Here is a 25,573-nt window from a genome sequence, read left to right as displayed (position 1 = left end):
TTGTCATTAGGAAGCCAAAAGGTACATCCAGGGATCATCATGCTGCTCGATATCATGGCAGTGCTATATGCTGCTTGCCTCTGTAACTATGCATTCCTTCCATAATCTTACCTAGAGAAGTGAACATAAAATGTATATTAAAAAATTATGATATTAAAGATAAAACTATAAATATAATTTACGAAAATTCCTTTAACCATACATGTATTGGCCATTATGTGTTTAGACTCATTCAAAACATTGATACGAAGCATATCATTGGAATTGAAAATGCATAGATACAAAGCATATTAACTTAATCTTGCCAAGAAATTATATTCTTGTGTAACCCTTATTCAAATGTAAGCAAACAAAGTTTCTGCATGAAGTGTCTTTGTGACTAGCCTATGTGTATATAGAGGCTGATAACTTCCAATTAGTTACCTTAGTATCCTATAATGCAGAGCATCTCTCTCTCTCTCTAATCCAGAGTATTTTAATAATAAGGTGATACACCTTCTACTTGTATATAGGGAAATATGACTTGCTTTAATTCGACCTTGGTATCTGGTCTGAGTAGTGATCTTTCCCATAATGCATTGCACTATACACATTCAAAAGGATATGTGCTGTGCATTGTAGAATATTAAGGCAGTTGATGGGAAATCAGCCTCTGTCTAGTTGTATAGATACTTTAAGTGCAAATTTTGTTTGCTCACATGTGGATTAAGGATTAAATGAGAATATGTTTTTTTGGTAAGTTTAATTTAATTTGTAACCAAGTGAAAAAGCTTTCTACATAGATTCAAAGCATGTGATAGTTAATATATTTCATCATCTTGGATTGCTTTCTTAGGAATAAAATAATTAATAAATACCTACAAAATTGACACTTTTTCTTTTATGATTCTTACTTCTTTCACTGCACAAAGAGGTGTAAAGAAATGATAGGTCACTTTCAGATATCTGTGTTTCTATAGTAATTTCGGGTGCATGTATTTACATAGAAATGAATCATCAATTCCTCAAATTTACTCACAAAAGTTTACTGTGGTTGTACTTCACTGTTAAACTTATGTTTTTATAGATTGCTATCAAACGGTTTTCTAATAAATTTAACTGTTATTTGTCAAAGATTAAGTGTTGCCAAACTTTACATTTTATTCGCACTAACATCATTCAATCTATATCTTGGTCTCCAGTTAGGTCTTTTTTTTTCTGCCATCTTGACATCAAATACCCATTTCATTAAACTTTCCTTTTCATTCTGTTTGAGTGACCATACCACCTTAGACTAACAGCTATCATATTCTTGAATGTGAATGCCAAGTTCCTTTCTAATATCTTTATTTTTAATAGAATTCTATCACTGAGGACAGAAATCATGTAAAATGAATATGATTAAACAAAATATTAAGATGTTCACATCCTTAGTTTTCTTCAGAACTCTCGCATATCTCTGGTCTCTTGTCTTGCACTTAATTTGTAATCTAGCTTTCAGATACATCAGTTAAAATTAATTCCAACAGTTCATCTATTGCTTCTTGTTTTGAATTTTTATAAATTAATTTATTTAACTGGCTCCCCAGTATACTTGATTTTCTTTTGCTATTATCTGTTTCCTTAATTTGTCACCTTCATTAAATTATGCCAAAAAAAAGCTGAAATGCTTTACTTCTATAAGTGGCCCTCCAAGAACAGTCTCCCTCACTCTGTCTTCCCCAAAGTTAACCTTCAGCTGTTCAAGCAAAATGTGAATAAATTCTTCCTGTCTTCTATTCCTCTTGCTCTCACGCGGCACTGATGTACTATAGGTCTTGTGGCCATTCGTGTGTGGATCAGTTATAAAAAATACATATAACAAAAATAACTAACACTGGGTTTATAGGACATAATAGTTATTTATTTAAACCCTACTAGTTTTGCCACATATGCTAATGACTTCATCTGGATTAGGAAGAACAAACAAATATACAACAAACAGGAAATATGAATCATTACATAACTGAATATGTAAGAATCGTTACACAAATATAAAAGTAAAAGCAGAAACATATGGACCTTGGAAGCTGCACAGGTCAGTCATTGTTCAGCAGGTGTGCACAAAAGTTAAAAGTCTGATGTATTGAAAAGTGACATTCTGTCATATAAAATCATTCCTTGGTTTCTGTTGAGAGTGCCTTGTGAGTGAATTACCATTGTAGCCTCTTTGATGTTGCAGGCACTGAAGTTGTCTTCTATAAAGCATGGAGCTCTTGTCCCATTCAGTATTGTGGTGAGTGTGGGAGAAATGGAATGCCAGACCTGAGCTGTCTTCTCTTTTGTTATTGACTTCTCCAGTATGCTCCCTTTGCCTTATTTCTAAACTTCTAGACGTTTTCCCTATGTAAGTAAGGCCACAAGAACATGGAATATTGTAAACTCCATGATGTTTGTTGAAAGGATTGTGGTCCTTAGGCAAACGTAACAGAGTTCATATGGGTTTGAAGGCCATTCTTATGTTGTGAGAATTCTGGAGATTGGCAATTTTTAGAGAAAGTTTGCCAATATAAGGGACAGAAACAGAGGTTCTGTAGTGAATGTCGTGGATCTGTTGTAGAGAGGGAGTAGAGAATAGCATTCTTTGTACCATTTTTTCAGATTATCCATGGCTGACCAATAGTTGGAGAAGAGATTGTAATTCTTCTTTTAGTGTTCCTTCATCTCTTATAATAGAGATTGTCCTCTTTTTCAGCATATGTACAACACCTAATTTTTGCAATATATGGTGCAACGAAGAGAAATGTAGATAACGACCTGTATGAGTGGGCTTATGGTATACGTTAAGAGAGATGCCTCCTTCTGCTTTTTTTCAAAATTAGAACATTTAGGATAATTTTCCTTCATTTTCAATTTCTAAAGTGAATTTGATTTTATGGTGGAAGGAGTTAATGAATGAAAGAAAATTGTGCAACTCAGCCACACTGTGTTTCCATATTATAAATATGTCATCTATGTATCTCCATCAAAGTGACAGTTTAGGATTTGGAGATAACAAGACATCTTTTTCAAAGTTTTCCATGGATGAATCAGCACATGAAAGAGATAGAGGGCTTCTCATTGCAAAGCCAGATAGTTGTTTGTAGATTTTCCCATTCCGTAGGAAAAAAATTGAGAACAGACTATAAGTGACAAAACTTTGTCCACAGGAACATTTATGAATAACAACAACACAATATCTAGACTAGCTAGAATGTCCATTGGTGAGATAGAAATTTCTTCTAATTTTTCTACGAAGTGTTGCGCGAATTTTTGATGTAGGTGTGTGTGTGTGTGTCTAATGTGCTCCTTTCAAAGATTGGCAGATGTTTATATAACAAATAAGTAGGTGATCTAATAGCATCTATGATTGGCCAAAGAGGAATATTAGTCTTGTGTACCTTGGGTGTTCTATATAATTGTGAAGTTAAGGGGTGCAGAGATTTCAATCTTTTTCTAAGATCTCTAGGCCATGTAGTCATGTTGTGTAAAAGGTTAGAGGTTTCATCTTGGTTTGTCAAAGTTGGGTCATAATCTAATGGAATGTTAGTAAAGGTGTCAGAAAGTAGAAATGAAATTTCGGACATATAATCAGTTGTATTTAATATTGACAGTTGAATTGTCTTTATCAGCCTTGAGTATTATAATATCTTTGTTCTTTAAATTTGAAAGTGCTGTCTTTTTTTTTTTTCCCTCGAAGGAGCTGATGTTCTTTTTATGAGGACAAGAAGATGAGAGAAGGAACACAGTCTTCAATCTAACATCATTTGCAACAAGTTAGATAGAAAGTAAAGGGCCTTTTCTACGTTGCAAATAATATCTATCTTAGGAATGTGCTCTCGTGTGACCACAATATTGAACTCTTTCTTTAAAATGCTAGTTTCTGGATGAAAGAAAGTTTAATGGATGAAAAATCCATTAACTGATGTCAAATTATGATTACAAATGTTAAATAATACCTTTTCACCGGGTAGGATTGCACTTGATTTTAAAATCTTCTCGTATAAAGTGTTACATTTTTGTTATTTGCCTGTTTTTGGAGGTTAGATAAATTTTGTTTAAATAGCGTTGATCATATTATCTAAACGGACCATAGGTCAGCATCTATGCAGTTAGATAGAGTGTAGTGCAAATCAGGACATGGCAAATCAACTAAGTTCAGTGCAAATCAGGACATGGCAAATCAACTAAGTTCAGTGCATATCTTGTGGATTGTATTCTCTTGTGTAACATTGCCAATAAAGCTTTTTGATAGATCTGTTTAGCTTTTCTAGAATGGAAACATTCTTTGAAAAGTAAAAACCTTCAGAATTATATTATTGTTCCTACATTTTTTTCAGAAATGTAAGTTGATTCAGAAGTCTGATTTCTTGCATTTTAGTTGTTATAGTTTATGTACATTTCTTTTAACTTCCCCATCAAAGGCTGTTCATGATGAGTGTGTTGATTTTTTCAACCAAAAATAAAAGCAACGAAAGTAACTAACTAACACTGGGTTTTATAGGTCGTAATAGTTATTTGATTAAACCTACTAGTTTCACCACACATGCTAGTGGCTTCATCTGGGTTAGGAAAAACAAACAAATTTACAATAAGCAGTAAATATGAATCATTACATAACTAAAAACCAAATATGTAGGAACCTTTACACAAAAATAAAAGTAAAAACAGAAATACGTGGAGCATGGAAGCTGATGTAAAATCTCTCATGTTGTTGTATCATGCTAATTTTTGCAAATTTTACCTAAAAAAATTATGTATATGACATTATCATTGTTTATAAAAATACTAAAATTTTGTATGTGTGTGAATGTATGTATGTATGACTTTATTAGAAAATTTTGTGTTATTCAAATTGGGTCGCATGAGTTGATACCTTTCAATAAGATACACTTTTTGTATAAAAAATTTGTTTTAAAAATATTTCCCTTGTAATATGATAAGAGTTTTGATCTTCTAGTTATTGTGCATATATTATTTATCCATTTATTATTAACTTGTATGTTACCATAACTTTTTCCATAATCCAAAAGCAATTGCTGATATGCTCATGAAGATTTTGTTTCAAAATATTGTCTTACTATGATGTAATGTCCCAGTGACTTTTGCTATCCCTGCACCAAGCAAACCATGTCAGACCCCTCATATGAAAAATCTTAGTTTTTCAAATGAAGTTGATTTAGCTAGTGTCATATATTGAGGTGCCAGGATTTTCCTTCCTGAAAACTCGGTTTTTCATACAGAAAAACAGTCAAAACCAACCAAAAGAACGAACGAACACACACACACACACACACACACACACACACACACACTCTACAGCTGTACCAGACAGTATTAACCGCCCTATCATTAGAAGTAAGCAGCTTTCTGAAAGCTGAGTTATTTGGCTATGACAATCCATTGAACCTAACACATAAGGGAAGAGGGGATATATGTAGAAAGTATTTTACCTTGGGTATAATAAATGTTAAAGATACAAAGCTATTTTAAACCTGGTTTTACTCCAATGGAGTAAAACCAGGTTTAAAATAGCTTGGAAGAGGGGATAGTTTGAAACCATCCAGCACTTGTGGAATCTTAATAAAGACATTTCAAATGAAGGTGTGTTAGCAGGTCTCATAATAGGATGTATGGGTTTTTTTTATCCAACAAACTTTGGTTTTTCATCCTGAAAAAAATGGATAGATTTTCCAGAGAATACATGCAATTATCAGTCACAATACTCTGTCCTTGTAGCCTTAATTGTGTCATCCATAATTCCAACTGAACCAAACTCATTTTTATTCATAATTTCTTTTAGTGTTTAGCTGGACTACAGGCAAAGAAAAAGTCATACTTTTTTGGTACTTGTATGAGTTTGTTACACTTAGTGCAGTATTTATAACTAGAGCATATTGATTTATAATCATTCTCTTTTTAATCGTATTTATAATATCAAGGAAAAATCTACAGTAGTTTACTTGATGGCCAAGTGGGCAGATAATATTCCCTGGATAATGCTTCTACTGTCTGACTAATAAGCCACGAGTTTGAAACCTCTTCCAAGCATCAATGTTTGTGGTTAGCTTTAAGTGGTAGATGAATTTCATTGCCACTTAAATGAAATTTAAGTGGCAATTTCGTTGCCAAGTTAATAAATAAAAAAATTTGGCTCCCTTATGTGTTCAGAAAAATCTTGCTTGGTTCTTATTCAACTGTATATAATTCACTGTATTGGATTCTGAAATTACAGATTCATGCTTATGGAGTTTGAAAATAAGCATAGGTTTGCAATTTTAGCAATTTGTCACCTTTGGATTTTTTTCTTTTCTTTTCTTTTTTTGCAGTTACATAGGATTATGAACTTGTAAAAGTAAGTTGCATTATCCATAAAGTAAGCTAAGACTTAGAGATCACTCTTATGAGAATTCTTCCTTACTTCGTTCCAAGTTTGACCCATCCCTGTAGTGGTTCTCAGTAAGATCTGCAAAATATCCCTCTACAGCTGCAATCACCTCTTGATTCGAAGAAAAACGCTGACCAGCGAGGAAGATTTTTAGTTTTGGGAAGAGATGGAAATCAGAGGGAGCCAAATTTGGGGAATAGGGTGGATGTTCCAACAATTCATAGTGCAGATCTCTTAATTTTTCCATTGCCAAAACACCTTTGTGGGCAGGTGCATTGTCCTGATGAAAGATGATTTTTTCCTTCTGTAAATTGGGTCTTTTCTCACGAATTTTTTCATCTAGTCTGGTTAAAAGATCGGAATAATATTCCCTGGTTATTGTTTTATCCTTTTCAAGATGATTAATAAACAAAATGCCTTTAGCATCCCAAAACACCGATGCCATGACCTTTCCTACTGATAGAACAGATGGTCTTTTTTAGTGCTGAACAACCGGCTTCTGTCGACTGTTTGGATTCTGGTGTGTAATGGTGAATCCAAGTCTCATCCATAGTAATAAATTGATGCACAAAATCAGTTTTATTCTTGTTTAAACGCTCCAAGCACTGTTCAGAGATTTTCATGCGAATATGTTTTTGATCTGCTCTGAGCAAGCGCGGCACCTGTCTTGCGCAAAGCTTTTTCATTTGCAATTCTTCATGCAAAATATATCCTACACGTTCTTTTGAAATGCCTATAGGCTCAGCAATTTCATGCACTTTGACTCACTTGTCATCCAATCCATATCGTGCACCTGATCAATGATTTCTGTTGTTACACTTTTTTTTGGACGTGCTTCACATGGATCATCTTCAAGGCTGGTATGGCCATGTTTAAACTCAGCTGCCCATTTCTTAATTGTTGAAAACAAAGGAGAAGAGTGCCCATAAACTTTTATGAACTTCAAATGAATTTCTTTCTGTTAAACCTTCTTTTCCAAAGAATTTTATAACCACATGATACTCAATGTTATCCATTTCAAGGGATACAAAGAACACCTTTGTTTCAGACAGCTGTATAAAACAAACTACTTGATAGAATGTGATGCTATGGACTGTGGGTTAGTTTATCTGAAAAACCCTGTTCAGGAGCTGCTTAGATTTCAAAAAAAAAATAATCATATGTTGGCAATGAAATTCATCTTTGCTTCAGACAGCTGTATAAAACAAACTACTTGATAGAATGTGATACTATGGACTGTGCATCTGATCAATGATTTCTGTTGTTGTTACACTTTTTGGACGTCCTTCACGTGGATCATCTTCAAGGCTGGTATGGCCATATTTAAACTCAGCAGCCCATTTCTTAATTGTCGAAAACAAAGGAGAAGAGTGCCCATAAACTTTTATGAACTTCAAATGAATTTCTTTTGCTGTTAAACCTTCTTTTCCAAAGAATTTTATAACTGCATGATACTCAATGTTATCCATTTCAAGGGATACAAAGAACACCTTTGTTTCAGACAGCTGTATAAAACAAACTGCTTGATAGAATGTGATGCTATGGACTGTGGGTTAGTTTATCTGAAAACCCTGTTCAGGAGCTGCTTAGATTTCAAAAAAAATAATCATATGTTAGCCATGAAATTCATCTACCACAGCCTGTTGGCTGGAGAGCAGATACTCTATCCACTTTCTAACAAGGCTGGTGTATTCCATAATTCATCTTACATATATGCTTCATCTAATCCACAGTAATAACCCACAGTTGATAGCATCCATGGAATGCTTATGACAGATGTACCAACTTAGAAAAAAAAAAATCGTGCCGATAGTGTTGCCATCTATGGTCGAGGCCGAGAACTTTTCAGACCCCCCCTCATATATATATATATATATATTGAATGCAGCAATATGAGAATCCAAAACTGAATTTCGCAACTGAATTTCACTTACCAAAATTTAAGGCGTCTGTGGTAGCCCTGTTTAAATGGCATTTGCCTCCATAGTGCTAGGCTGGCAAAGTAAAAAAAAAAAAAAAAAAAACATTAAGGTATTTCTCCTCTTAAATGGAGTACTTGTCTGTTGGGTGGGTCATTGCCTCAGAAAAACACAACTATAATTTATACACAGTCCCATGAAATATCATCATCATTTACAGATAATTTTGCTGGAAGAGATGCGCTGTAATGTTTACCATAATTTTAGCACATAAGTATCATTCACTTGTTCTAATGAATGCTATAGAGAACAAGTCTACTCAGCTGCAAAAATAAAAAGATGAGGACAATAAACAGAAAAATAAATCCAATGAGCCAACAAAAATTAAAGCATACAATTGAAATAATAAAGCACTTTACTAAAATAAAGAGCCAAAACGCTTTACTTCGGCAATGCAAATTTATAAAAATTAAATGGATATTAAATCCAGCATCATTTCAAAGCCGAATATAGAAACGATAAAAGTTTCGTATGAAATTTGACCAGAGAGCTTAAGGGAATATACTCGCCGATATTTATGAGTTGCCCTAGCCGGACCTTATAGGAGAGATGATCGCTGCCTGAGCATCCATATCTCTAGTCCACACCTCTCCGATGTTTCAAGTCACTTAGTACTGAGCGTTTTTGCTCTCTTAAGATTTCTGCCTAGTCTCTGATGAAAACCAACCAGTTTGAAACAGCTATACAGGGTGTTCGGGATAAATTTGACAGTTTCGTAAGGAAAAAGAAAATCTTCTTTGTATCTATTAAATTTAATGAATTGACAAAAAAACATTACAGGCAGAGTTAATTACAATACTATCAACAAGATTTACTCAAAATAACCACCATTAGCATCGATCACAGCTTCAATTCTGCTTCGGAACCTCGAACAAGCTGATGCTACAGTCTCCCTGGGAAGGGCCGCAAAAACTGTTTTAATTTTATCCATTAACTGGGCTTTTGTATTACTGGAAGTGAGATTGGTGTCTTTTTCAACTGCGCCCCATAGAAAATAATCCATGGGGTTAAGGTCTGGGGAGTTTGGAGGCCAAACATTTGGACTGGTGAAGTCGTAGAAATTTTCAGACAACCATTTTTGACTTTTCCCAGAGGTGTGGCAAGGGGCCGAATCCTGCTGCCATACATACGGCCTACCATTGGCTACCCTTGTTATCCAGGGCTTGACTACAGTTAGCAACTCCACGAACAAAGCCCGAATTCCAATGCCAGGGTTCTTCAACACCTGTTCCTGCAGATTTGCGAGGAATTCTGCTGTACGAACGCAATCAGATCGTCTGCTAGGGATCTTTCTTCTTGCTACATCCTCGTAGTCACCATTGCAAGTCTCTAGTTCATGCCTGATTGTTTTTACTGTATTCAGGGAGCATTGGGCAGCAGTCGTAATATCCTTATTTTGATGGCGGGCACGAATCATCATGATACAAGTTATTCTCTTCCATGATTCAGGTGGGTTCCAGCTATCCATCCTTTCTGACATCTTGTATATGAATGAAGAAGGGTCCAAACTTTTAAATGAAGAGAAGTGTGTGTTAATACATGTAACTTACGGAAAAATATAATTAATTATAAATATGTCAAATTTATCCCGAACACCCTGTATAAGGCCAATAAAACCTTTTCAAAATGGACCAATATGAGGGGAATATATGGACGCTTTGGCAGCGATCATCTCTCCTATAAGATCCGGCCAGGGTAACTCATAAATATTGGCGAGCGTATTCCCATAAGCTCTGGTCAAATTTCATATGAAACTTTTATAGTTTCTATATTTGGCTTTGAAATAATGCTGGATTTAATATCCACTTAATTTTTATAATAAAGCGCTAGCTGTGCACATCAAATTCCAATTATGTACCTGGTTAAAAGTCTCAGTGCATTATTATTCTTGTTAATCAGAATAGAACATTATTATCAACAATGACATTGAAGTCTAAAACAAATTAATTTTTGCATTTATATTATTGCTTGATAGCTTCTGTCATAGTTCATGCAGTTAAGAATGTTGTCTAGCATTATTTTTAAAATTATTCATTTAACATTAGTGTCTGAAATGTCTTTATATTTGATATAGAATATATTTCAAGCCATATATATATATATATATATATATATATATATATGGTCTTTAATCTGCAGCAGTCTTTCTGTTATCTGGACACTTAGATTTTCATTTAGAAAATCATTTAATAACCATTTTTGGAACTATTGTGCTTCTCTGTCAGATATCAGGGAGGCATCTTCTTTAATTTAGTACCAGACCAAAGCTGGATTATCACAAGGTTGTTGTTGTTGCATAGAGAGTTAACCATCACAAATGCAATTACATAATATGAAAATTAGTTATAATATTATTGCCCGTATTTATTTGATATGTTGTGAGTTTCATTTATATGATAATAAAAAGCACAAGATATGAATCATTATTACTAGAGAATACCTGATAACTAATCTAAATAACTCATCTCATTACTGAGAGTCACAGCTTGGTTCATTATGCAGTTTGCTGATTATTTTTTCATTCATAAAAAGTATATATTTATGCATTTGTTCTTTAGTCTCAGTGTTCATCTCAGGAAAAGCTACATCAGTTACCTAACCAACCTCCAAGTGATGATATTCGTCAGTCACACCACCATTTTAGCAGTAATGAAAGTAATCCTGGATTAGAAGAAGATGGGAGGCATTCTCCTATAATTCGACCTCGCTCACGTAGTCTCAGGTAACTAATATTCATTACTTTATTATTATATAATAGATTAAAAGTTAAGTGCTGTAGAAAAAATATTTACTAATTACATTAAATTACTCTCAAGTTTATTTCCTTTCTGATAAGATAACACGGTATGGTTAAGAACATCATAAACATGGCTTTAATTAATTCCTCTTTAATTGTCTTCAGTACCCTGATCAGTGATGAATGCTCAGCTAAATAAAAGAAGTGAGCTCAAATCTAGCTGTTGAAAATAGTTTTTGAGCAACTTTTATTTTCCTCTTCTGGGTATCAACCCCCCCCCCCCCCCCAATCCTCCCCTGAATACATAACTTGCTGATGACTATCAGTCCATCTCCAATTGCACTAATCTGCTATACAGCTGTATCTGTTCCAATTTAATTACCATCTTGTCATGTGGCAATCTATAAAAGGCAAAATCTAAATATACTACTGTTTATGCATCCTTCTTGTACAATGCATTTGACACATTGTTATATAAGTAAATAGATTGCTAAAAAATGATCTTCCTTTAGCATACCCATGCTGTCTCATGGGTTTGCTAAAGGAAGGTGTGTCTCTCTCTCTGACATTTTGGTCATAATTCCAGACAAGCAGATTGGCCTATAATTCAAAGCATTAGTTTTATCACTCCTCTTATTGAACAGAACAGTTCTGTTCTCCTTCCACTCCTTAGGAATTTGGGCCAATCTAAGACTCGTGTTAAAGAGAAAAGTTAAAGCTGTTAACTGCTTGGAACATCCCCTCAATATATGTGGTAATATACCATCATGTCCTATGGCATTATTGTCATGAAGTTTACCTAATTCCTTGTATGTATCTTCTGCTCGCTCACCATCAGTGGCTCTTCCTCTTTCCCACTGCTCTCGAGTTTTGCATTATGTTACATTCGCAAGAATGGAATACCTTAATGAGTTTTACACCTCTACTGTATCCTCCTCAATGGTTATCATTCTACCATTGTCACCAATATTATCCTTCCATAATCATTCTTTCTTCTACTTACCACATATCATACTTCCTAGGATTTATTCTGGGCTCATTTGCTAACTTCTGCTGGTGCTGCACTTTTGCCAAGTGAGTCACCTTTCTTGCATGCTCTTTGTATTCCTCATGTATCTGATTATTGCCACTAATCTTGTACTGCCTCCATAATACCCTTTTCTTCCAGATTGCATGTTTCATCTCTTCAGCTATCCATTTTACATCTACCTTTTTTAATCCCTTGACCTTTGGAATACATTCAGGCATTGTCTCTACCAGATAGTTCCTAAGTAGCAACAAAACAGCATTGATCTCTTTCCCATCCAATTTCTCATTTCATGATATTCCTGCATGCCATCTCCTGATATTCCCTATGGTTCCACATATAGTCCTTTCTCACAGAAGTGCTGATATAACTGGCCACCATCCAAGTGATCACTTCATGGTCACTTTCACCATCTGGAGAAAGATTTAATATGTTATTTACAATAACCTCTATGAAGATGATTAAATCTAAAACTGTTGAATCTTATACATACCCTGTGTTACATACTGCTTGAGATAGTTGTCCCTCAAAAACTCAAATTCATTCTCTTTTGCCATGTGCTGTCTCATCATTTCAATCTATGCTATCATAATTAAATTACAATAAAGATCACCCTTTTCTTATTAGCCAGACCTATTCATTTCCTTCTCACTGTCCTCCACATTACCAGATCTATAACAGCACCCAGCTAAGTATTTCATCCTGTCCATCTTGCGCCATACTGCTTCTAAGCCATTGTCATTATTTGCTCCTTGCATCTTCATTTAAGATGAGCATAACTCCTCTGCTACCATCAACAGCACTCCTCCTCCTCTCTTTCTGCTCTGTCTTCATGAAAAATTACATATTCCTCTCTCTCTGTTCCTGTCAGTATGTCATCCTCATCCAATCACATCTCACTTTTTCCAACAATGCTTGAGCAAATCAACTCAACAGTGCCATTCTCCTTATTTCAAATACTTCTGGCATTCATAAACATACACACTAGCTCCTTTCTGGTTCTAGAACAAGTCCCACTGACCCCACTTCTTCAATGTGATTCCTCTATATCTCTCCCCCCTCATATTTCTGATCATCTCAATCTTTTCTTGTCTTCCTGTCCACCCTGGTTCCCACCCTCCAAGTTTCCCTTTCTGTATGTTCTGTGTTCCTTCTTTATTCTCTTCACTCATGTCACTTGCATCTTTATTCACGAGCTCTTCTACCTTATTGTCTTGCTCTTCTGCATCACTATTTTAGGTTAAAAAATAGTATTAACAATTTTTTCCTAAAAATGCTTGATGCTAATCAGAAAAGGGCAGCCTGTTAAGAGCAGACTAGTTTCTCTCTCTCATGGTGTATGTGTGTGTGTTTAGACTTGCCTTTAAAATCTTTTAGCCAACATGTATACACAGTTCAGCATTAAACTTACTGAACTTCTGTATTCTCTGCAAGATTTCAAGAGTTTTAGATCCACTAAAACCTCTTAATCCATCACTTGAAAAAAACTGAGTTCTACAAAATCTGCTTGTGCAACATGTGCTGTGTCAGACAAATGGGACAGTCTGGAGAGATTGACGTGTCAGAATCCATCAAAGATATTAAAAAGAAAACACAGCCATACAACAAATAATAATTATTTTGGCAACAGATAGAATGCTGTTTATTGATTACAACAGTTCTGTTAGGAAATTTAAATAAACTTTTTGAATGCTACGTAACAAAAATTAGTGATTTATCTTGTATCATGTAGTGTTTATTTATGAAAAATGTTGAACATGCCTATTTTCACATATATGATATGGCTTTATTTTCAGACACATCAATTTCTCTTGAATGTGATTTTACTATCTACCTAATTGTTGAAGTATTTAGCCATTAATGCCCATTAATCTCCTTTGTATTACTTTATCTGTTGCCATCACCTTTGATTTGGTGCAGTATGACTTTTGCTGTTCCTTGCACCAATAAACCATAAATCAACTCTCTCTCTGACATCTTAACTAATTTTTTATATCTTTCCTGAAGAAATATACCAAAAGGAATGTGAAACAGTTGTCGTAAGCTAATAAACCATCTCTGTGTGTCCATGTGTCCTTTATTCTTTCCACCTCTGTTCTTTGGAACAGCCAGATTTTTTCATACGTGCAAATCATATTAATTAAAATACATAATAGCTGAATAGCTAAGAATTGTTACGTGATATCAGAATTTACTTCTTTTTTTTTTTTTTTTTTATTAAACATGATGACTCTAATAGATGAAGCATATATGTAAGATGAATTATGGAATACACCAGCCTTGTTAGAAAGTGGATAGAGTATCTGCTCTCCAGCCAACAGGCTGTGGTAGATGAATTTCATTGCCAACATATGATTATTTTTTTTTGAAATCTAAGCAGCTCCTGAACAGGGTTTTCAAATAAACTAACCCACAGTCCATCCACTCTTGGTACTAATACTAATACACTAGTAGCAAAGTAAGACTAAAATTCTGAGAAAACTTGGGTCAATCAAGTTTTCTTAGAATTTCTCAGAATTTCTTAGATTTCAAAAAAAAATAATAGATTATTTTTTTTTGAAATCTAAGCAGCTCCTGAACAGGGTTTTCAAATAAACTAACCCACAGTCCATCCACTCTTGGTACTAATACTAATACACTAGCAGCAAAGTAAGACTAAAATTCTGAGAAAACTTGGGTCAATCAAAAATAATCGAAAACCAAACAAACAATATACATGGAAGAGGATACAGTATAAAGTGTAAGTGGTTGTGAAAAGATTATAAAATATGCAGAGTGTGATAAGGGCTAACATGGTCCTGTGAAAATAATAACCACAGATAGTAATGATAAATTGTGCAGTTGCTGTGCTTTATTTTAATGTCATGAATCTTCATTGTAAATTTCAATAAATCATTTTAAGGCAGGCAAATGATCATCTGAATTTCACATCTGTAATTTTCTTTACATTGCTTTCTTTTGTAGAGTTTTATAAATAGATGTGAAGCAATATTAAAGAAAGGCAGTGGTAGGAAATAAAATAAAGCTGCATACCCATAGCACTGATTGCAGTTTGGATGTTTGTTTCTTAATGAGGCAGCAATGCATAACTTCATGACTATTTAAATAACCAGATTTTTGAGGGTATAATTTTTTTGTGTTAATGAGAATAGGAGTAAATGAAGATAAGTTGGATTGAGATTTTTTAGATAACTGTCAATCAGTTCAGAGAAAGCAATCACTGACACACTTATTTCTTTTGCACAGAGTTGAATATTATTTTAAGTGATTAAAAAGCACATTCCATATTTGCAGATCTATGAAGTCTTATTCTGTCTTATAGCATGAATGCATTAATTCAGGTGCTGTCTCCCATTTGGAGGTTGGGAGCATGGTGTTTTCCACTTATCTTGTGCATCTCTAAAGATTTGGATAGTACTTTTGCTTGTACAGTTTTCTTCTTTTTTTCTTCTGAGTAAGCACATCTCCAGAAACATCATTCTTCTTTTCCAACAGTCCATGGTTTTGAGGTATGTATTAATGTAGAATATAAAAATAGCAAGTCATTGGTCACATTCTTGTATTCATGTTGACTTTTCTGTTAGTATTTGTTTCATGTTAAGAAAGATGTTTTTTTTCTGTTTGTATTATTTTTATTTTGTTCACATTTTCCATCTTAAGTGATTAGACTTCCCAGATTTGTAAATTACTTCTATGAGGTAGCTTTATGGTAGCTTTTTGTGTTAGTTTGTTAACTATACTTTGCAGATCCATCAGTCCATTCAGATCTTGGTCTTCTTCTAGACCTTTATTCTTGTATCATACAGAGTTTTGCAACATCTTCTCTCCCTGCTCACATAATACCCCACTGCCAATAATATCATGATTTTATTATCTTTCTTCATTTTTAATATTATTCCACCAATATTGCCACCTTTTGACATCTCAATTTTCCTTAGAAATCTCTTTTATAGTTGCTACTCTTTGGTTAACTGTTTTATTTCTGACCCCAGATTTCAGATGCAAAGGCTAAAATTTATTTAAACAATAGCTTATAATACTGCTAATTTAGTGTTTTGGCTAAAGTCTCTTATTCTATATAAATGTTTTCAGCTAGTTCTCCATCAATCACTTTTGCTTATTCTACTATCCATTCAATAAAAACTGTGCATAAATAGCTGAAAATTTCATTTTTTTCCCTACAGGTTCTCCATTGAGAAGGAAGTTGTTTTTCCATCTCTTACTGTCCCTTTTCTTAGTTGTCTTTATATTTCTGCTTTTTATGCCAAATTTCTCAACAGTAATTATTTCAGCTTAATTTACAAGTCCTGAAGATGTATAGATTCTATAACATCTTCAAATTTGTGAGTTAAGCATTTGATATCAGTGCCGCTATGATATCCCATATATAGATGATGAATGACAATAGAAATAGTGTGCATTTTTGTCTTGTACCTAATTTTACATCTAACCATTTTTATCTACCTCCTTCAGTTCTAACTCCTGACGTGTGTGTGTGTGTGTGTGTGTGTGTGTGTGTGTGTGTGTGTGTGTGTGTGTGTGTGTGTGTGTGTGTGTGTGTGTGTGTGTGTGTTCTGGCACCTTATGATATGCCTTTTTGGGATCTACAAATTTGAAATAGTAATCCTTGTTATTTTTTTTTTTATTTCTCAACTCTTTTTTTCCTTAAAATGAAAATCTGATTCTGACAATCCCTAGTTGTTTTTCTAGAAGTTTCTATTCCAGGGAAAAGCAACATTGCATAGAAGGTGCTTTGCTTTTGCCCTTTGATCACTTATAAATCTTCCTGTTCCATTTGCATGTTACCTTCCTTTCTGGATATTTGAAAGAAAAAAGTGAATAAGGGTTATTCCATGTAAGAGATTTATTGTCTCTAATATTTTTCCCTTGTTACATTAACAGACAGGACATAATGGTAATACAACATTCAAAAATGATATTGCATAGCATCTGTTTATTACTCAGTCATGCCTCATTCACAGCTATATGAGAAAGAGAAGTTCTTATTAACTGCTATCATACTTCATAGGAAATGGTGAACAGTTATGTTAATCTAATACAGGTCTATATAAAAATCCTATAACCAAGTTCTGGGAAATAATACTGATTACTTCCCAAGAACTTAGATATAGGCATACAGTATGAGCAATTGAAATTTGGTTGGTGATATAAAGTTTGTGTTTCCAGAAGAAACGATCAAATTTGAATCAATTTGAGTATCTTAGGTGTTTTTTTTTTTCTTTGCTCTGTAACTAGTGTCATTGGTTATCATATTCCAAGTATATGGCATAATCTAGATGCTCTTAAATTCTTATCCCAGCAAAACAGCCAGTCTGTCAAAAATAAGATAGTTCAGCAGAACAAGGTAGTCAATACATGCTAGAAAATGATAGAATAGGTAATTCTTTGATAGAAAAGGATAGAAAAGAAAGCAGTTTGTAAAATGGTTTAAGAACATGTGCTATTTGTTCTAATGTCTCTTTATGGCAGGTCATGGCAACTCTTAATGTCTTTTTATAGTCTCGTTTGAGACTTATTATTATTATTAGACACCTCCAGGGAGTCCAAGGATTCATCGAGGGAGGACACCTACACCACAACTTCTTCTCCGCCATTCAATCACCAACTGACTGCAAGTGCACCAATGCCATCTACCGCTGACCACCACTGGTATTTCCACAGACAATCACAAACATCCATGCCCACAACAGGATTTGAACCTGCAGCCTTTGGGCTAGAGAGTGGATATACTATCCACTTGGCCAACCAGGCCGGCATATTCATAGAGTATTCTCTGAACAGAAGTTTGGCCATATCCATTATCAATCATAGTAAGTTTTATTTTGTTTAGTTTCTCCAACAGAAGAGATTCAGTAGAACAAATGGAGTTAACTCGATGCATATGAGTTTTAATGCTTTTCTTCTGGAATGGATGATGATATAAAGTAGATGTACATATTGTCAGTAAAGGAGGGTTTCTGATAGAGAAAAATTGAACATTACCCGTTGAAGTGCAAAATTTTAGAGTATCTAGAAAGAGAAGGCTGTTGTTGTTTGAGTTATATTGAATGATAAACTTGATTCAGTTGTGCATGGAGCTATTTTATATAAAAGTGATAGTAATTCGGCTCTGGATGTACAAACTGAATCCATATGCAAGGTTGCAGCAATATGGTAATAACTTTTATAGTATCTTATTCCCTCATTTAGTATATCTCTCATTCAGTAATAAGACTTGAAAAGACTTATCTTTCCACTTCTTCCATAAAATAAGTCCATAATGTGGTCTGCTAATGTAGGAGGTATAAGACTGCCCATAGCTTTCAGTGTGCGTGTAGGTTAGCCCCCCACCCCAGTCCCGGACTGGTAAGCTGGTTCTCCTTGAATTCTGATGACTCGACACTTAGGGTAGCCCCTGAGTTTCAAAACGTGACATAAAAAGGCTTATCATTTTATATATAAAAAAAGGGTAAATATATCCCCCCCCCATAAATTTAACCTGCATTGATTGTAAATTTAAACAAGTTAATAATATCTTCTGGAGAATCTTGTAAGAAACAATTTTCTTGAAGTGGCATGTTAGTGAATAAGGATACTACATCAAAGGATATCATTATTTCAGTGTCAAGTAAATAGAAATACTTAATTTTATCTTTGAAATTGGTGCTATTTTTATTGTACGATGGAGTGTGATCAGTAAAGTTGCAAAGGAGATTAGAAAGAAATTTAGCAAAGTGGTATATGGATTACTATTGGACATAATCTTCTTTACAGTCGTTAGGAAGACAATACGTTGAAATCTGGCATGAGGAATGTATGATTTGTCAAATTTACGCATATCCCATGACTTCTTGGTTTAATAATTTAATAAATTAATTTAATTTACTTTGCATTAGGTGTCTGCTGATTATAAATAGGTAGATATATTTCTGAGTAGAAGATTGAGTTTGCAGTTATATGTACCCATTAATATGCATCAGAATTCTAGCATTACCCTTATCAGCTCTTGTAATTGCATTGTTATTGTGTAGAGAGCACAGCCATTGCATCTCTGAGAATATATTCACTAGTGGAGGTCTTCTTTGTTTTGGTGGCCTCATCTGTCCATAATTATATAATACCTCTTTCTACCTTCCATAATCTCTAGGCATGGTATTTACATGGATCAAAAGCAAAATCAGGACCTTTTGATAATACATTTAATTCATCGTGGCTGGTTGGTTAAATTTATGATCCACTTGTGGTTGCCTGTAAAAGTGATGGTTGAACTTTTATGATTTCTGTGTTCTAACAACTCAAATTTCTGAGTTAGTTTAAGCTTGCATTGGAAAAGCTGGTTTAGCTGAGATCAATAATACTGATGAATACTACTGATTATAATGGTAAACTCCATGTTCTTCTCTTGGATAGATTGACCTATAATATAATCAGCAGAGACCTAATACAAAATCAGTTAAATCAATTAAATAAATTGTTAATTATATGCTCGAGCATTAAATGAATGCTATGTGATGTCATTTTTGAATGTTTTACTATTTTTTCTCTCTCTCTCTCTCTGGTGATGTCCTTGTCATAGGTAGCAAGTTTTTTTAAATTATTATTTAACATGTTAAGATATGCTCGACACACATCTCCTTAAAGTTTCCTTCCTGGATTTTCTGTAAGACAAGCTAATCCATTGCCTTATGGAGAAGTTTATCAAGTATGGCCCTTGTGGCTTCTCTTACTTTCAACAAACAGCAAGGTTGGCATTCATTTCTATTGAAGAGCAAACATTAAATCATATCTAAAATATGAGTGGTCTGATCTTGGTCACCATTCTGGCTGTGCTAGACAGAATTCAATGGAACAAAACCTGAATCCCACAGAAGCCATTTCTTAATGGAGAGAATTTACACAGAGTACTGTAAAACTCTGCTACACAAACCAGATTTAAATGGGAATGGTTGCCCAGCTTTTCTGATTTTGGAAAGTGAGGCTGTCATACACATTTATGTCATAGGTAATTTTTTTTTTTTTAATATATTTTTATTATCTATTAGCAACCTTTTCAACTGATGAATATTAATTATGAAGAAACCTGGATCCATTACTTGTAATGTCATGTGAATCACGTTATATAGTTTATTGCTGTACTTAAATTTTCAACATTCATTTTCAGTTTCATTTATTTCAACATTTCAAACATTCACTTGTTTGTTTTCACTTATTATAACCTATTCCTAACCTTCTTTCTTTAACAAATATGTAATTTAAATGTTTGTCATGGTCATATAAACTAATAACAGTGGTCAGCTTTTTTGATATTGGTTGGTTAGGAGAATCAGATTTCTATCCTTGATGGATCATTGACTTCAAAATCAATATGATAATCGCTGCAAATTATGAGACTGAAGATTTTTCTTGAGTTAATTTTTTAAGAAAAATATTAAAACTGAAGAAAAATACTTAAAAAAATTATTTAATAGAAGCAGAAAAAAATTACGCTTGATAAATCACAAAATAATAAGTTGTGCTTCTTTGTACTTCATCAAGTACCTGAATCATATTCATAAAACTAATAACAAGTTTTGATTCAATACTGCTATAGCAGATTTTTAGAATCTTTCAGTGCAGATTTCAGTACTGAGTTAAATGAAAAAGCCCTTTTGATTTTTAATGTTAAGAACTCCGAAAAAAAAATGTTTCTCTCATGGGGGTTTTGTCTTGAACTCAGTTTTTCTTTGAGTTTTTTATTTTCCAACCTTTTTCTTTGCAGCTTTCATTTCATGGAGAACCTTAATTATTTCAGATAATTAACTTGATTCAAATACAGTTTCTTAAGCGGACATGTTAACATAGCATTGATTTTCTTCTCTAAGGGATCATATTAACCAGTCCACAACAAAATTGCATTTGGCTAAAAGTTCCATAATTTCATTTAGCTGTTATGGGTATATTTTTATTGTTCTTAGTCAGTCTTCTCTTAGATACAAAGAGAAGACAGTGACTGAGAACAGTTAAAATTTAGTTAGAAGTGACTGTTTTCTCTTTCTTCTCTGTCTTCTTTTTCTTAGATACAAAGTGAAGACAGTGATTTATAATTATATTTTTATTGTTCTCAGTCACTGTCTTCTCTTTGTATCTATTTATTTCGCTCATTAATTATAAGAATCCAAATCTTACCTCCTAATTCCTTCAGATCACAGTGTGGAAATTGAATTCTTTTGATTAGTAAAGAAATGTACCTTCCATCAACAGAGAAATTTATTCATTCAGGATCATGTTTTTCAGTTTCAGGATCAGAGCATGAAGATATTTTGTGATCACTATAGACACCACCAAGATTAATTGAATAGTTCATGGAAGAACTCTGAACTTTTTTTTTTTTTAAAATATTATCCCAAAACTTGAAAATGCTTACTTTTATTTTACAATCCATCTAGATTTCATCTTGCTTAATAAATTAATAAATAATTATTTACTTGTGACTACTTGTAGCATGTAATTGCTCTCATTGAATTATATGTCACTATCTTTTTAGATCATAAACAAGATCTCTAAAAACAAGATTTTTCTTTGAGTTGGTCACAAAACCCATATTTGCTTTTATTGTCCATTTCCCTTCCCTCCCATATCTTTTTCTCTGTTTCGTTTCTGGGTGACTGCTTTTCACTAGTGATACTGAGCATGTGCAGTTATCATTGTGCATGTTCACTAATATTGTTCTGTATTTAGTGATAATATGACTGCTGTTGTATTCAGGCAATGACAATCAAGGAAAAGGAGTAGCAGCATAGTATTCAACATTAAATACAACGCTAATCTTCTTGAATGGTAGGCAGTCTCAAGTAGAGTGATGTGGGCAAATATCAGAATCAGGAACTGGATACTGAGATTTATTTGTGCCTAAGGTCCCACAGAAAGTTCTACTGAAGTAGAAGTGGAGGAATTTTTTAGGCTTTAGAGAAAGCACACAATGAAAAAGGAAAAGTTGGTCCTTGTTGGGGATCTAAATAGCAGAGTAGCAAATGATTGTCAGAGATACAAAAATATTTTGGGAAACTTTGGAGAAAAGAGCAAAGCTAATAATAACGGCAATTATTATTAGCTTTGCTCTACATGTTCTTATAAGTTCATCTTTTCAAAATTGAAAAGAAGAACATGTAAGAAAGTTTTAAAGAGAATAAAAGTTGAGCATTTCTCAGATGTGAACTGTAGACTAAAATACACAAATATTATTCAAGAAAAAATGCCTCTTCTACTGTTCTGCAAATTTTACTGCTTCTCTCTTCATCAGGATCAGCCTCTAAGCATTGCTGCTTAAAAACTTCGATGGTGCGAAAAATATTTTCCAATTGTTTCTGTGAAATGTCTTTTGGCTGACTGTCAGTGGTTAAATTTTCTTCGGTATCTTCCCGCTGTGCATCTAAATTTAGACGGTTGGAATTTAAGAGCAGGAACCAAACCTAGGAGATTCAGGCAGAGAGGCATGTGATGAGGTTGTGTGCAAGGATAGAAAAATCAGAGCTCCGTGGTGGACACAGGAAGTTAGAGGCAGTGAAGGAAAAGAAGAATGCATATCAAAAGTTCCTGGCAAATAAGTCAGCTTGTGCTCTTAGAGAATACAGAGACAAATGAAAGAAAGCTAAACACTGTGTAAAACTGGCTAAACAAAAGTCATGGGAGGACTTTGGCAAGAACATAGAAAAAAATATCAAGAAGGTGGCAAGATATTCTGGAGGTTGTTGAAGAAGCTCAGAAATGGAGGAAAGAGTGCTGTAAAAGGAATTAGAGATGATAAAGGTGATATTAAAACTGGAGAAAAAGATATCCTTGAAGTATGGAGTAATTACTTCAAAAAATTGCTAAGTGAAACTAGCATTGATGACAACAGTGATAAAAAAAACATTGACCAGGCATGCAATCAAGAATACATATCCATACTTGAAGTAGAAAAAGCCATCAAAAGTCTGAAATGTGGAAAGGTAGTGGGAGTAGATAATAATCGACCAGAAATGCTCAAGTATGGGAGTATAAAAGTTTCTGACCTATGCAGTGCAGCCACTGCATAGTTCAGAAAGCCTGGACAGAGGGACAAATTTCAGATGATTGGAGAGTAGAGCTCCCATAGTACCCATGTATAAAAAGGGAAATAAAATTGAATGTGAGAATTACAGAGGCATTTCATTACTGAGTGTTCCTGTTAAGATATATGCAAGTATACTTGGGAAACAGTTGAGAAGAATTGTGGAAGAAAAGCTTGGTGAAGAACAAGCTGGATTCAGGTCAAATAGAGGCTTTCAGGATCAGATCTTCACTTTACAACAAATAGTGGAGAAATCATGGGAATATAACAAAGATCTGTATTTAAGTTTTGTAGATCTGGAAAAGGCATATGACAAGGTGCCAAGAGAAAAGCTGTTCCAAACGCTACAGTTATATGGTGTTAATGGGGCATTATATCAAGCAATTACCTTGATCGACCTGTGGTTTTAGTCAGGATTTCTCCATGACTGCAGGTCGTAAAGAGTTCAGCTATTCCTGTCTTTTATTCTCCATTTTCTTCCAACTTTCTTAATCATTGAGTCTTCCAGGTTTCCTTTTGGTATCTCTCAGATACCGGTTTGTAACTCTGACTGTCCATCTGTTGTCTCTCATTCTGGCGAGATGTCCTGCCTATCTTCTTTTGCTGTTATAGGTTGTTTTTATTATATCTGTGAGTCCAGACTTCTTCCTGATTTCTGTGTGTCTTATGTGGTCTATTTTGTTTATATTGCATGTTCTTCTTTCTATTGCACATTGAGTTGTTATTAAGCGTTGTTCTTCTTTTTAAAATAGTGTTCCATGTTTCACTGCCATAAGTTAATGCTGGTAAGATGTGACTATTGAAAAGATGGGCTCTTGTGTCTATATCTATGTTTTGGTTGGTAATTGTTGATTTTATTTTGTTGAAGGCTATCAAAGCAGCTCTTTTTCTCCTTTGCTATTTCATTTGATATATCTTCTTCTTCTGCAGCTTCTCCCACTTAAGTGGGGTCACTGTTGATGATGAGTCTCCTCCACATCCTCCTGTCTTGGGCTCTCACCTCATCCAAGTTCTTCATCCTCAAGTCCTCTTCTACCAGCTCCCTCCATCTCTTCTTTGGCCACCCATGCTTCCTCTTTCCTTGCACATCCATCTGCATGATCCTTCTTCCCACATATTCGTCCTCTCTCCTCATCACATGACCAAGCCATCTCAACCTTGCCTTCTGTATCTTCACTCCTAAGTTCGTAACTTTCACTGTTCCCCTCACATAGTCATTTCTCAGACGATCCTTTCTGGTCACACTGCACATCCACCTAAGCATTCTCATCTCTGCTACTTCCATCCTGCTGATGTTATTTTTCCTCAGGGCCACAGTTTCTATAGCATATGTCATAGCTGGCCTCACTACTGTCCTATAGATTTTGCCTTTCAGATTGATCGGCACCCTCTTATCGCATAACACTCCAGCCATCTCCCTCCAGTTCCTCCACTTCCTTCTCAGCTTCTCCATCTTCTTCCACTGTTGAACCGAAGTATCTAAAGTCTCTCACCTTCCTGGTGACATTTCCTTCCAGGTCTGTCTCCTGGCCGCCGCCCACTGTGCAACGCATATACTCTGCCTTACTTCTGCTGAGTCTCATACCTCTCTCTTCCAGTACTTTTCTCCATCTTTCCGGTTTAGTTCCCGCTTCTTCTCTTGAATCTGCACACAGCAAGATGTCATCTGCATACAACATTGTCCAAGGCGCATCTTCTCTCACCTCCTCAGTCACCACCTCCATCACAATGTTAAACAGAAATGGACTTAACGCTGATCCTTGATGCAAGCCAACTATTACTTGAAAACTTTCTGTCTGTCCCAGACAGGTCCGAACACTTGTCTTCACATTTCTATACATCTCCTGCACCAACCTGACATATTTCTCCAGAACCTTCTTCTTCCTCAGACACCAATGACACCAATCAAAAATGAATAATGATATATCAAATTTCATTTGATATATCATTATTCATTTTTATGGACTGGCCGAGGTAGATGTATTCTTCAACTTTTTCGATGATGTGAGATTCTAGAGTGATTGTATGATCTTTACAGTATTTGTTTTTCATCCATCTTGTTTTGTCAGGGTGTATTTCCAATCCAATTTTTTGGCAGTTTTGGCTTATGTTATTCAGCATTGATTCTAGGAGTTTGGGTAAGTGAGATATTAATACCACATCATCAGCAAATAATAGGATATTTAATATTTCACCATCAGTGTTTATTCCATCTTTCATGTCAATTTTTTGAATTATGCTGTCCAGAGTAGATGTGAAGAGATTAGGTGATAAGACATCATCCTGACGTACTTCTCTACTTAAGTTAATTTTAATTGGGTGATTGAAAAGAGTAATATTTGTTATGCTTTCTTGGTAGATCTCTTTTAAAAAGTGG

At 34.4% G+C, this 25,573-nt stretch overlaps 1 protein-coding gene across 7 annotated transcripts in view; it reads left to right on the top strand.

Annotated features, from left to right (window-relative positions):
• The window catches only part of dop (microtubule-associated serine/threonine (MAST) protein kinase dop), a 677,535-nt gene that overhangs the window by 232,029 nt on the left and 419,933 nt on the right, over nt 1-25,573 (top strand). For all 7 annotated transcript variants that reach the window (XM_090390876.1, XM_090390874.1, XM_090390878.1 and 4 more), the window contains one exon: nt 10,923-11,086. In XM_090390876.1, coding sequence (XP_090247002.1) covers nt 10,923-11,086 — 164 coding nt within the window. The remainder of the gene's footprint in view (nt 1-10,922; nt 11,087-25,573) is intronic.

The sequence above is a fragment of the Typopeltis vanoorti genome, chromosome 3 (assembly GCF_054136105.1).
Source record: "Typopeltis vanoorti isolate ZY-2024b chromosome 3, IOZ_Tvanoo_1.0, whole genome shotgun sequence".
NCBI classification, from domain to species: Eukaryota; Metazoa; Arthropoda; class Arachnida; order Uropygi; family Thelyphonidae; genus Typopeltis; species Typopeltis vanoorti.
The sequence above is the reverse complement of the archived record's forward strand: the minus strand, read 5'-3'. Positions and strand labels throughout refer to the sequence as shown.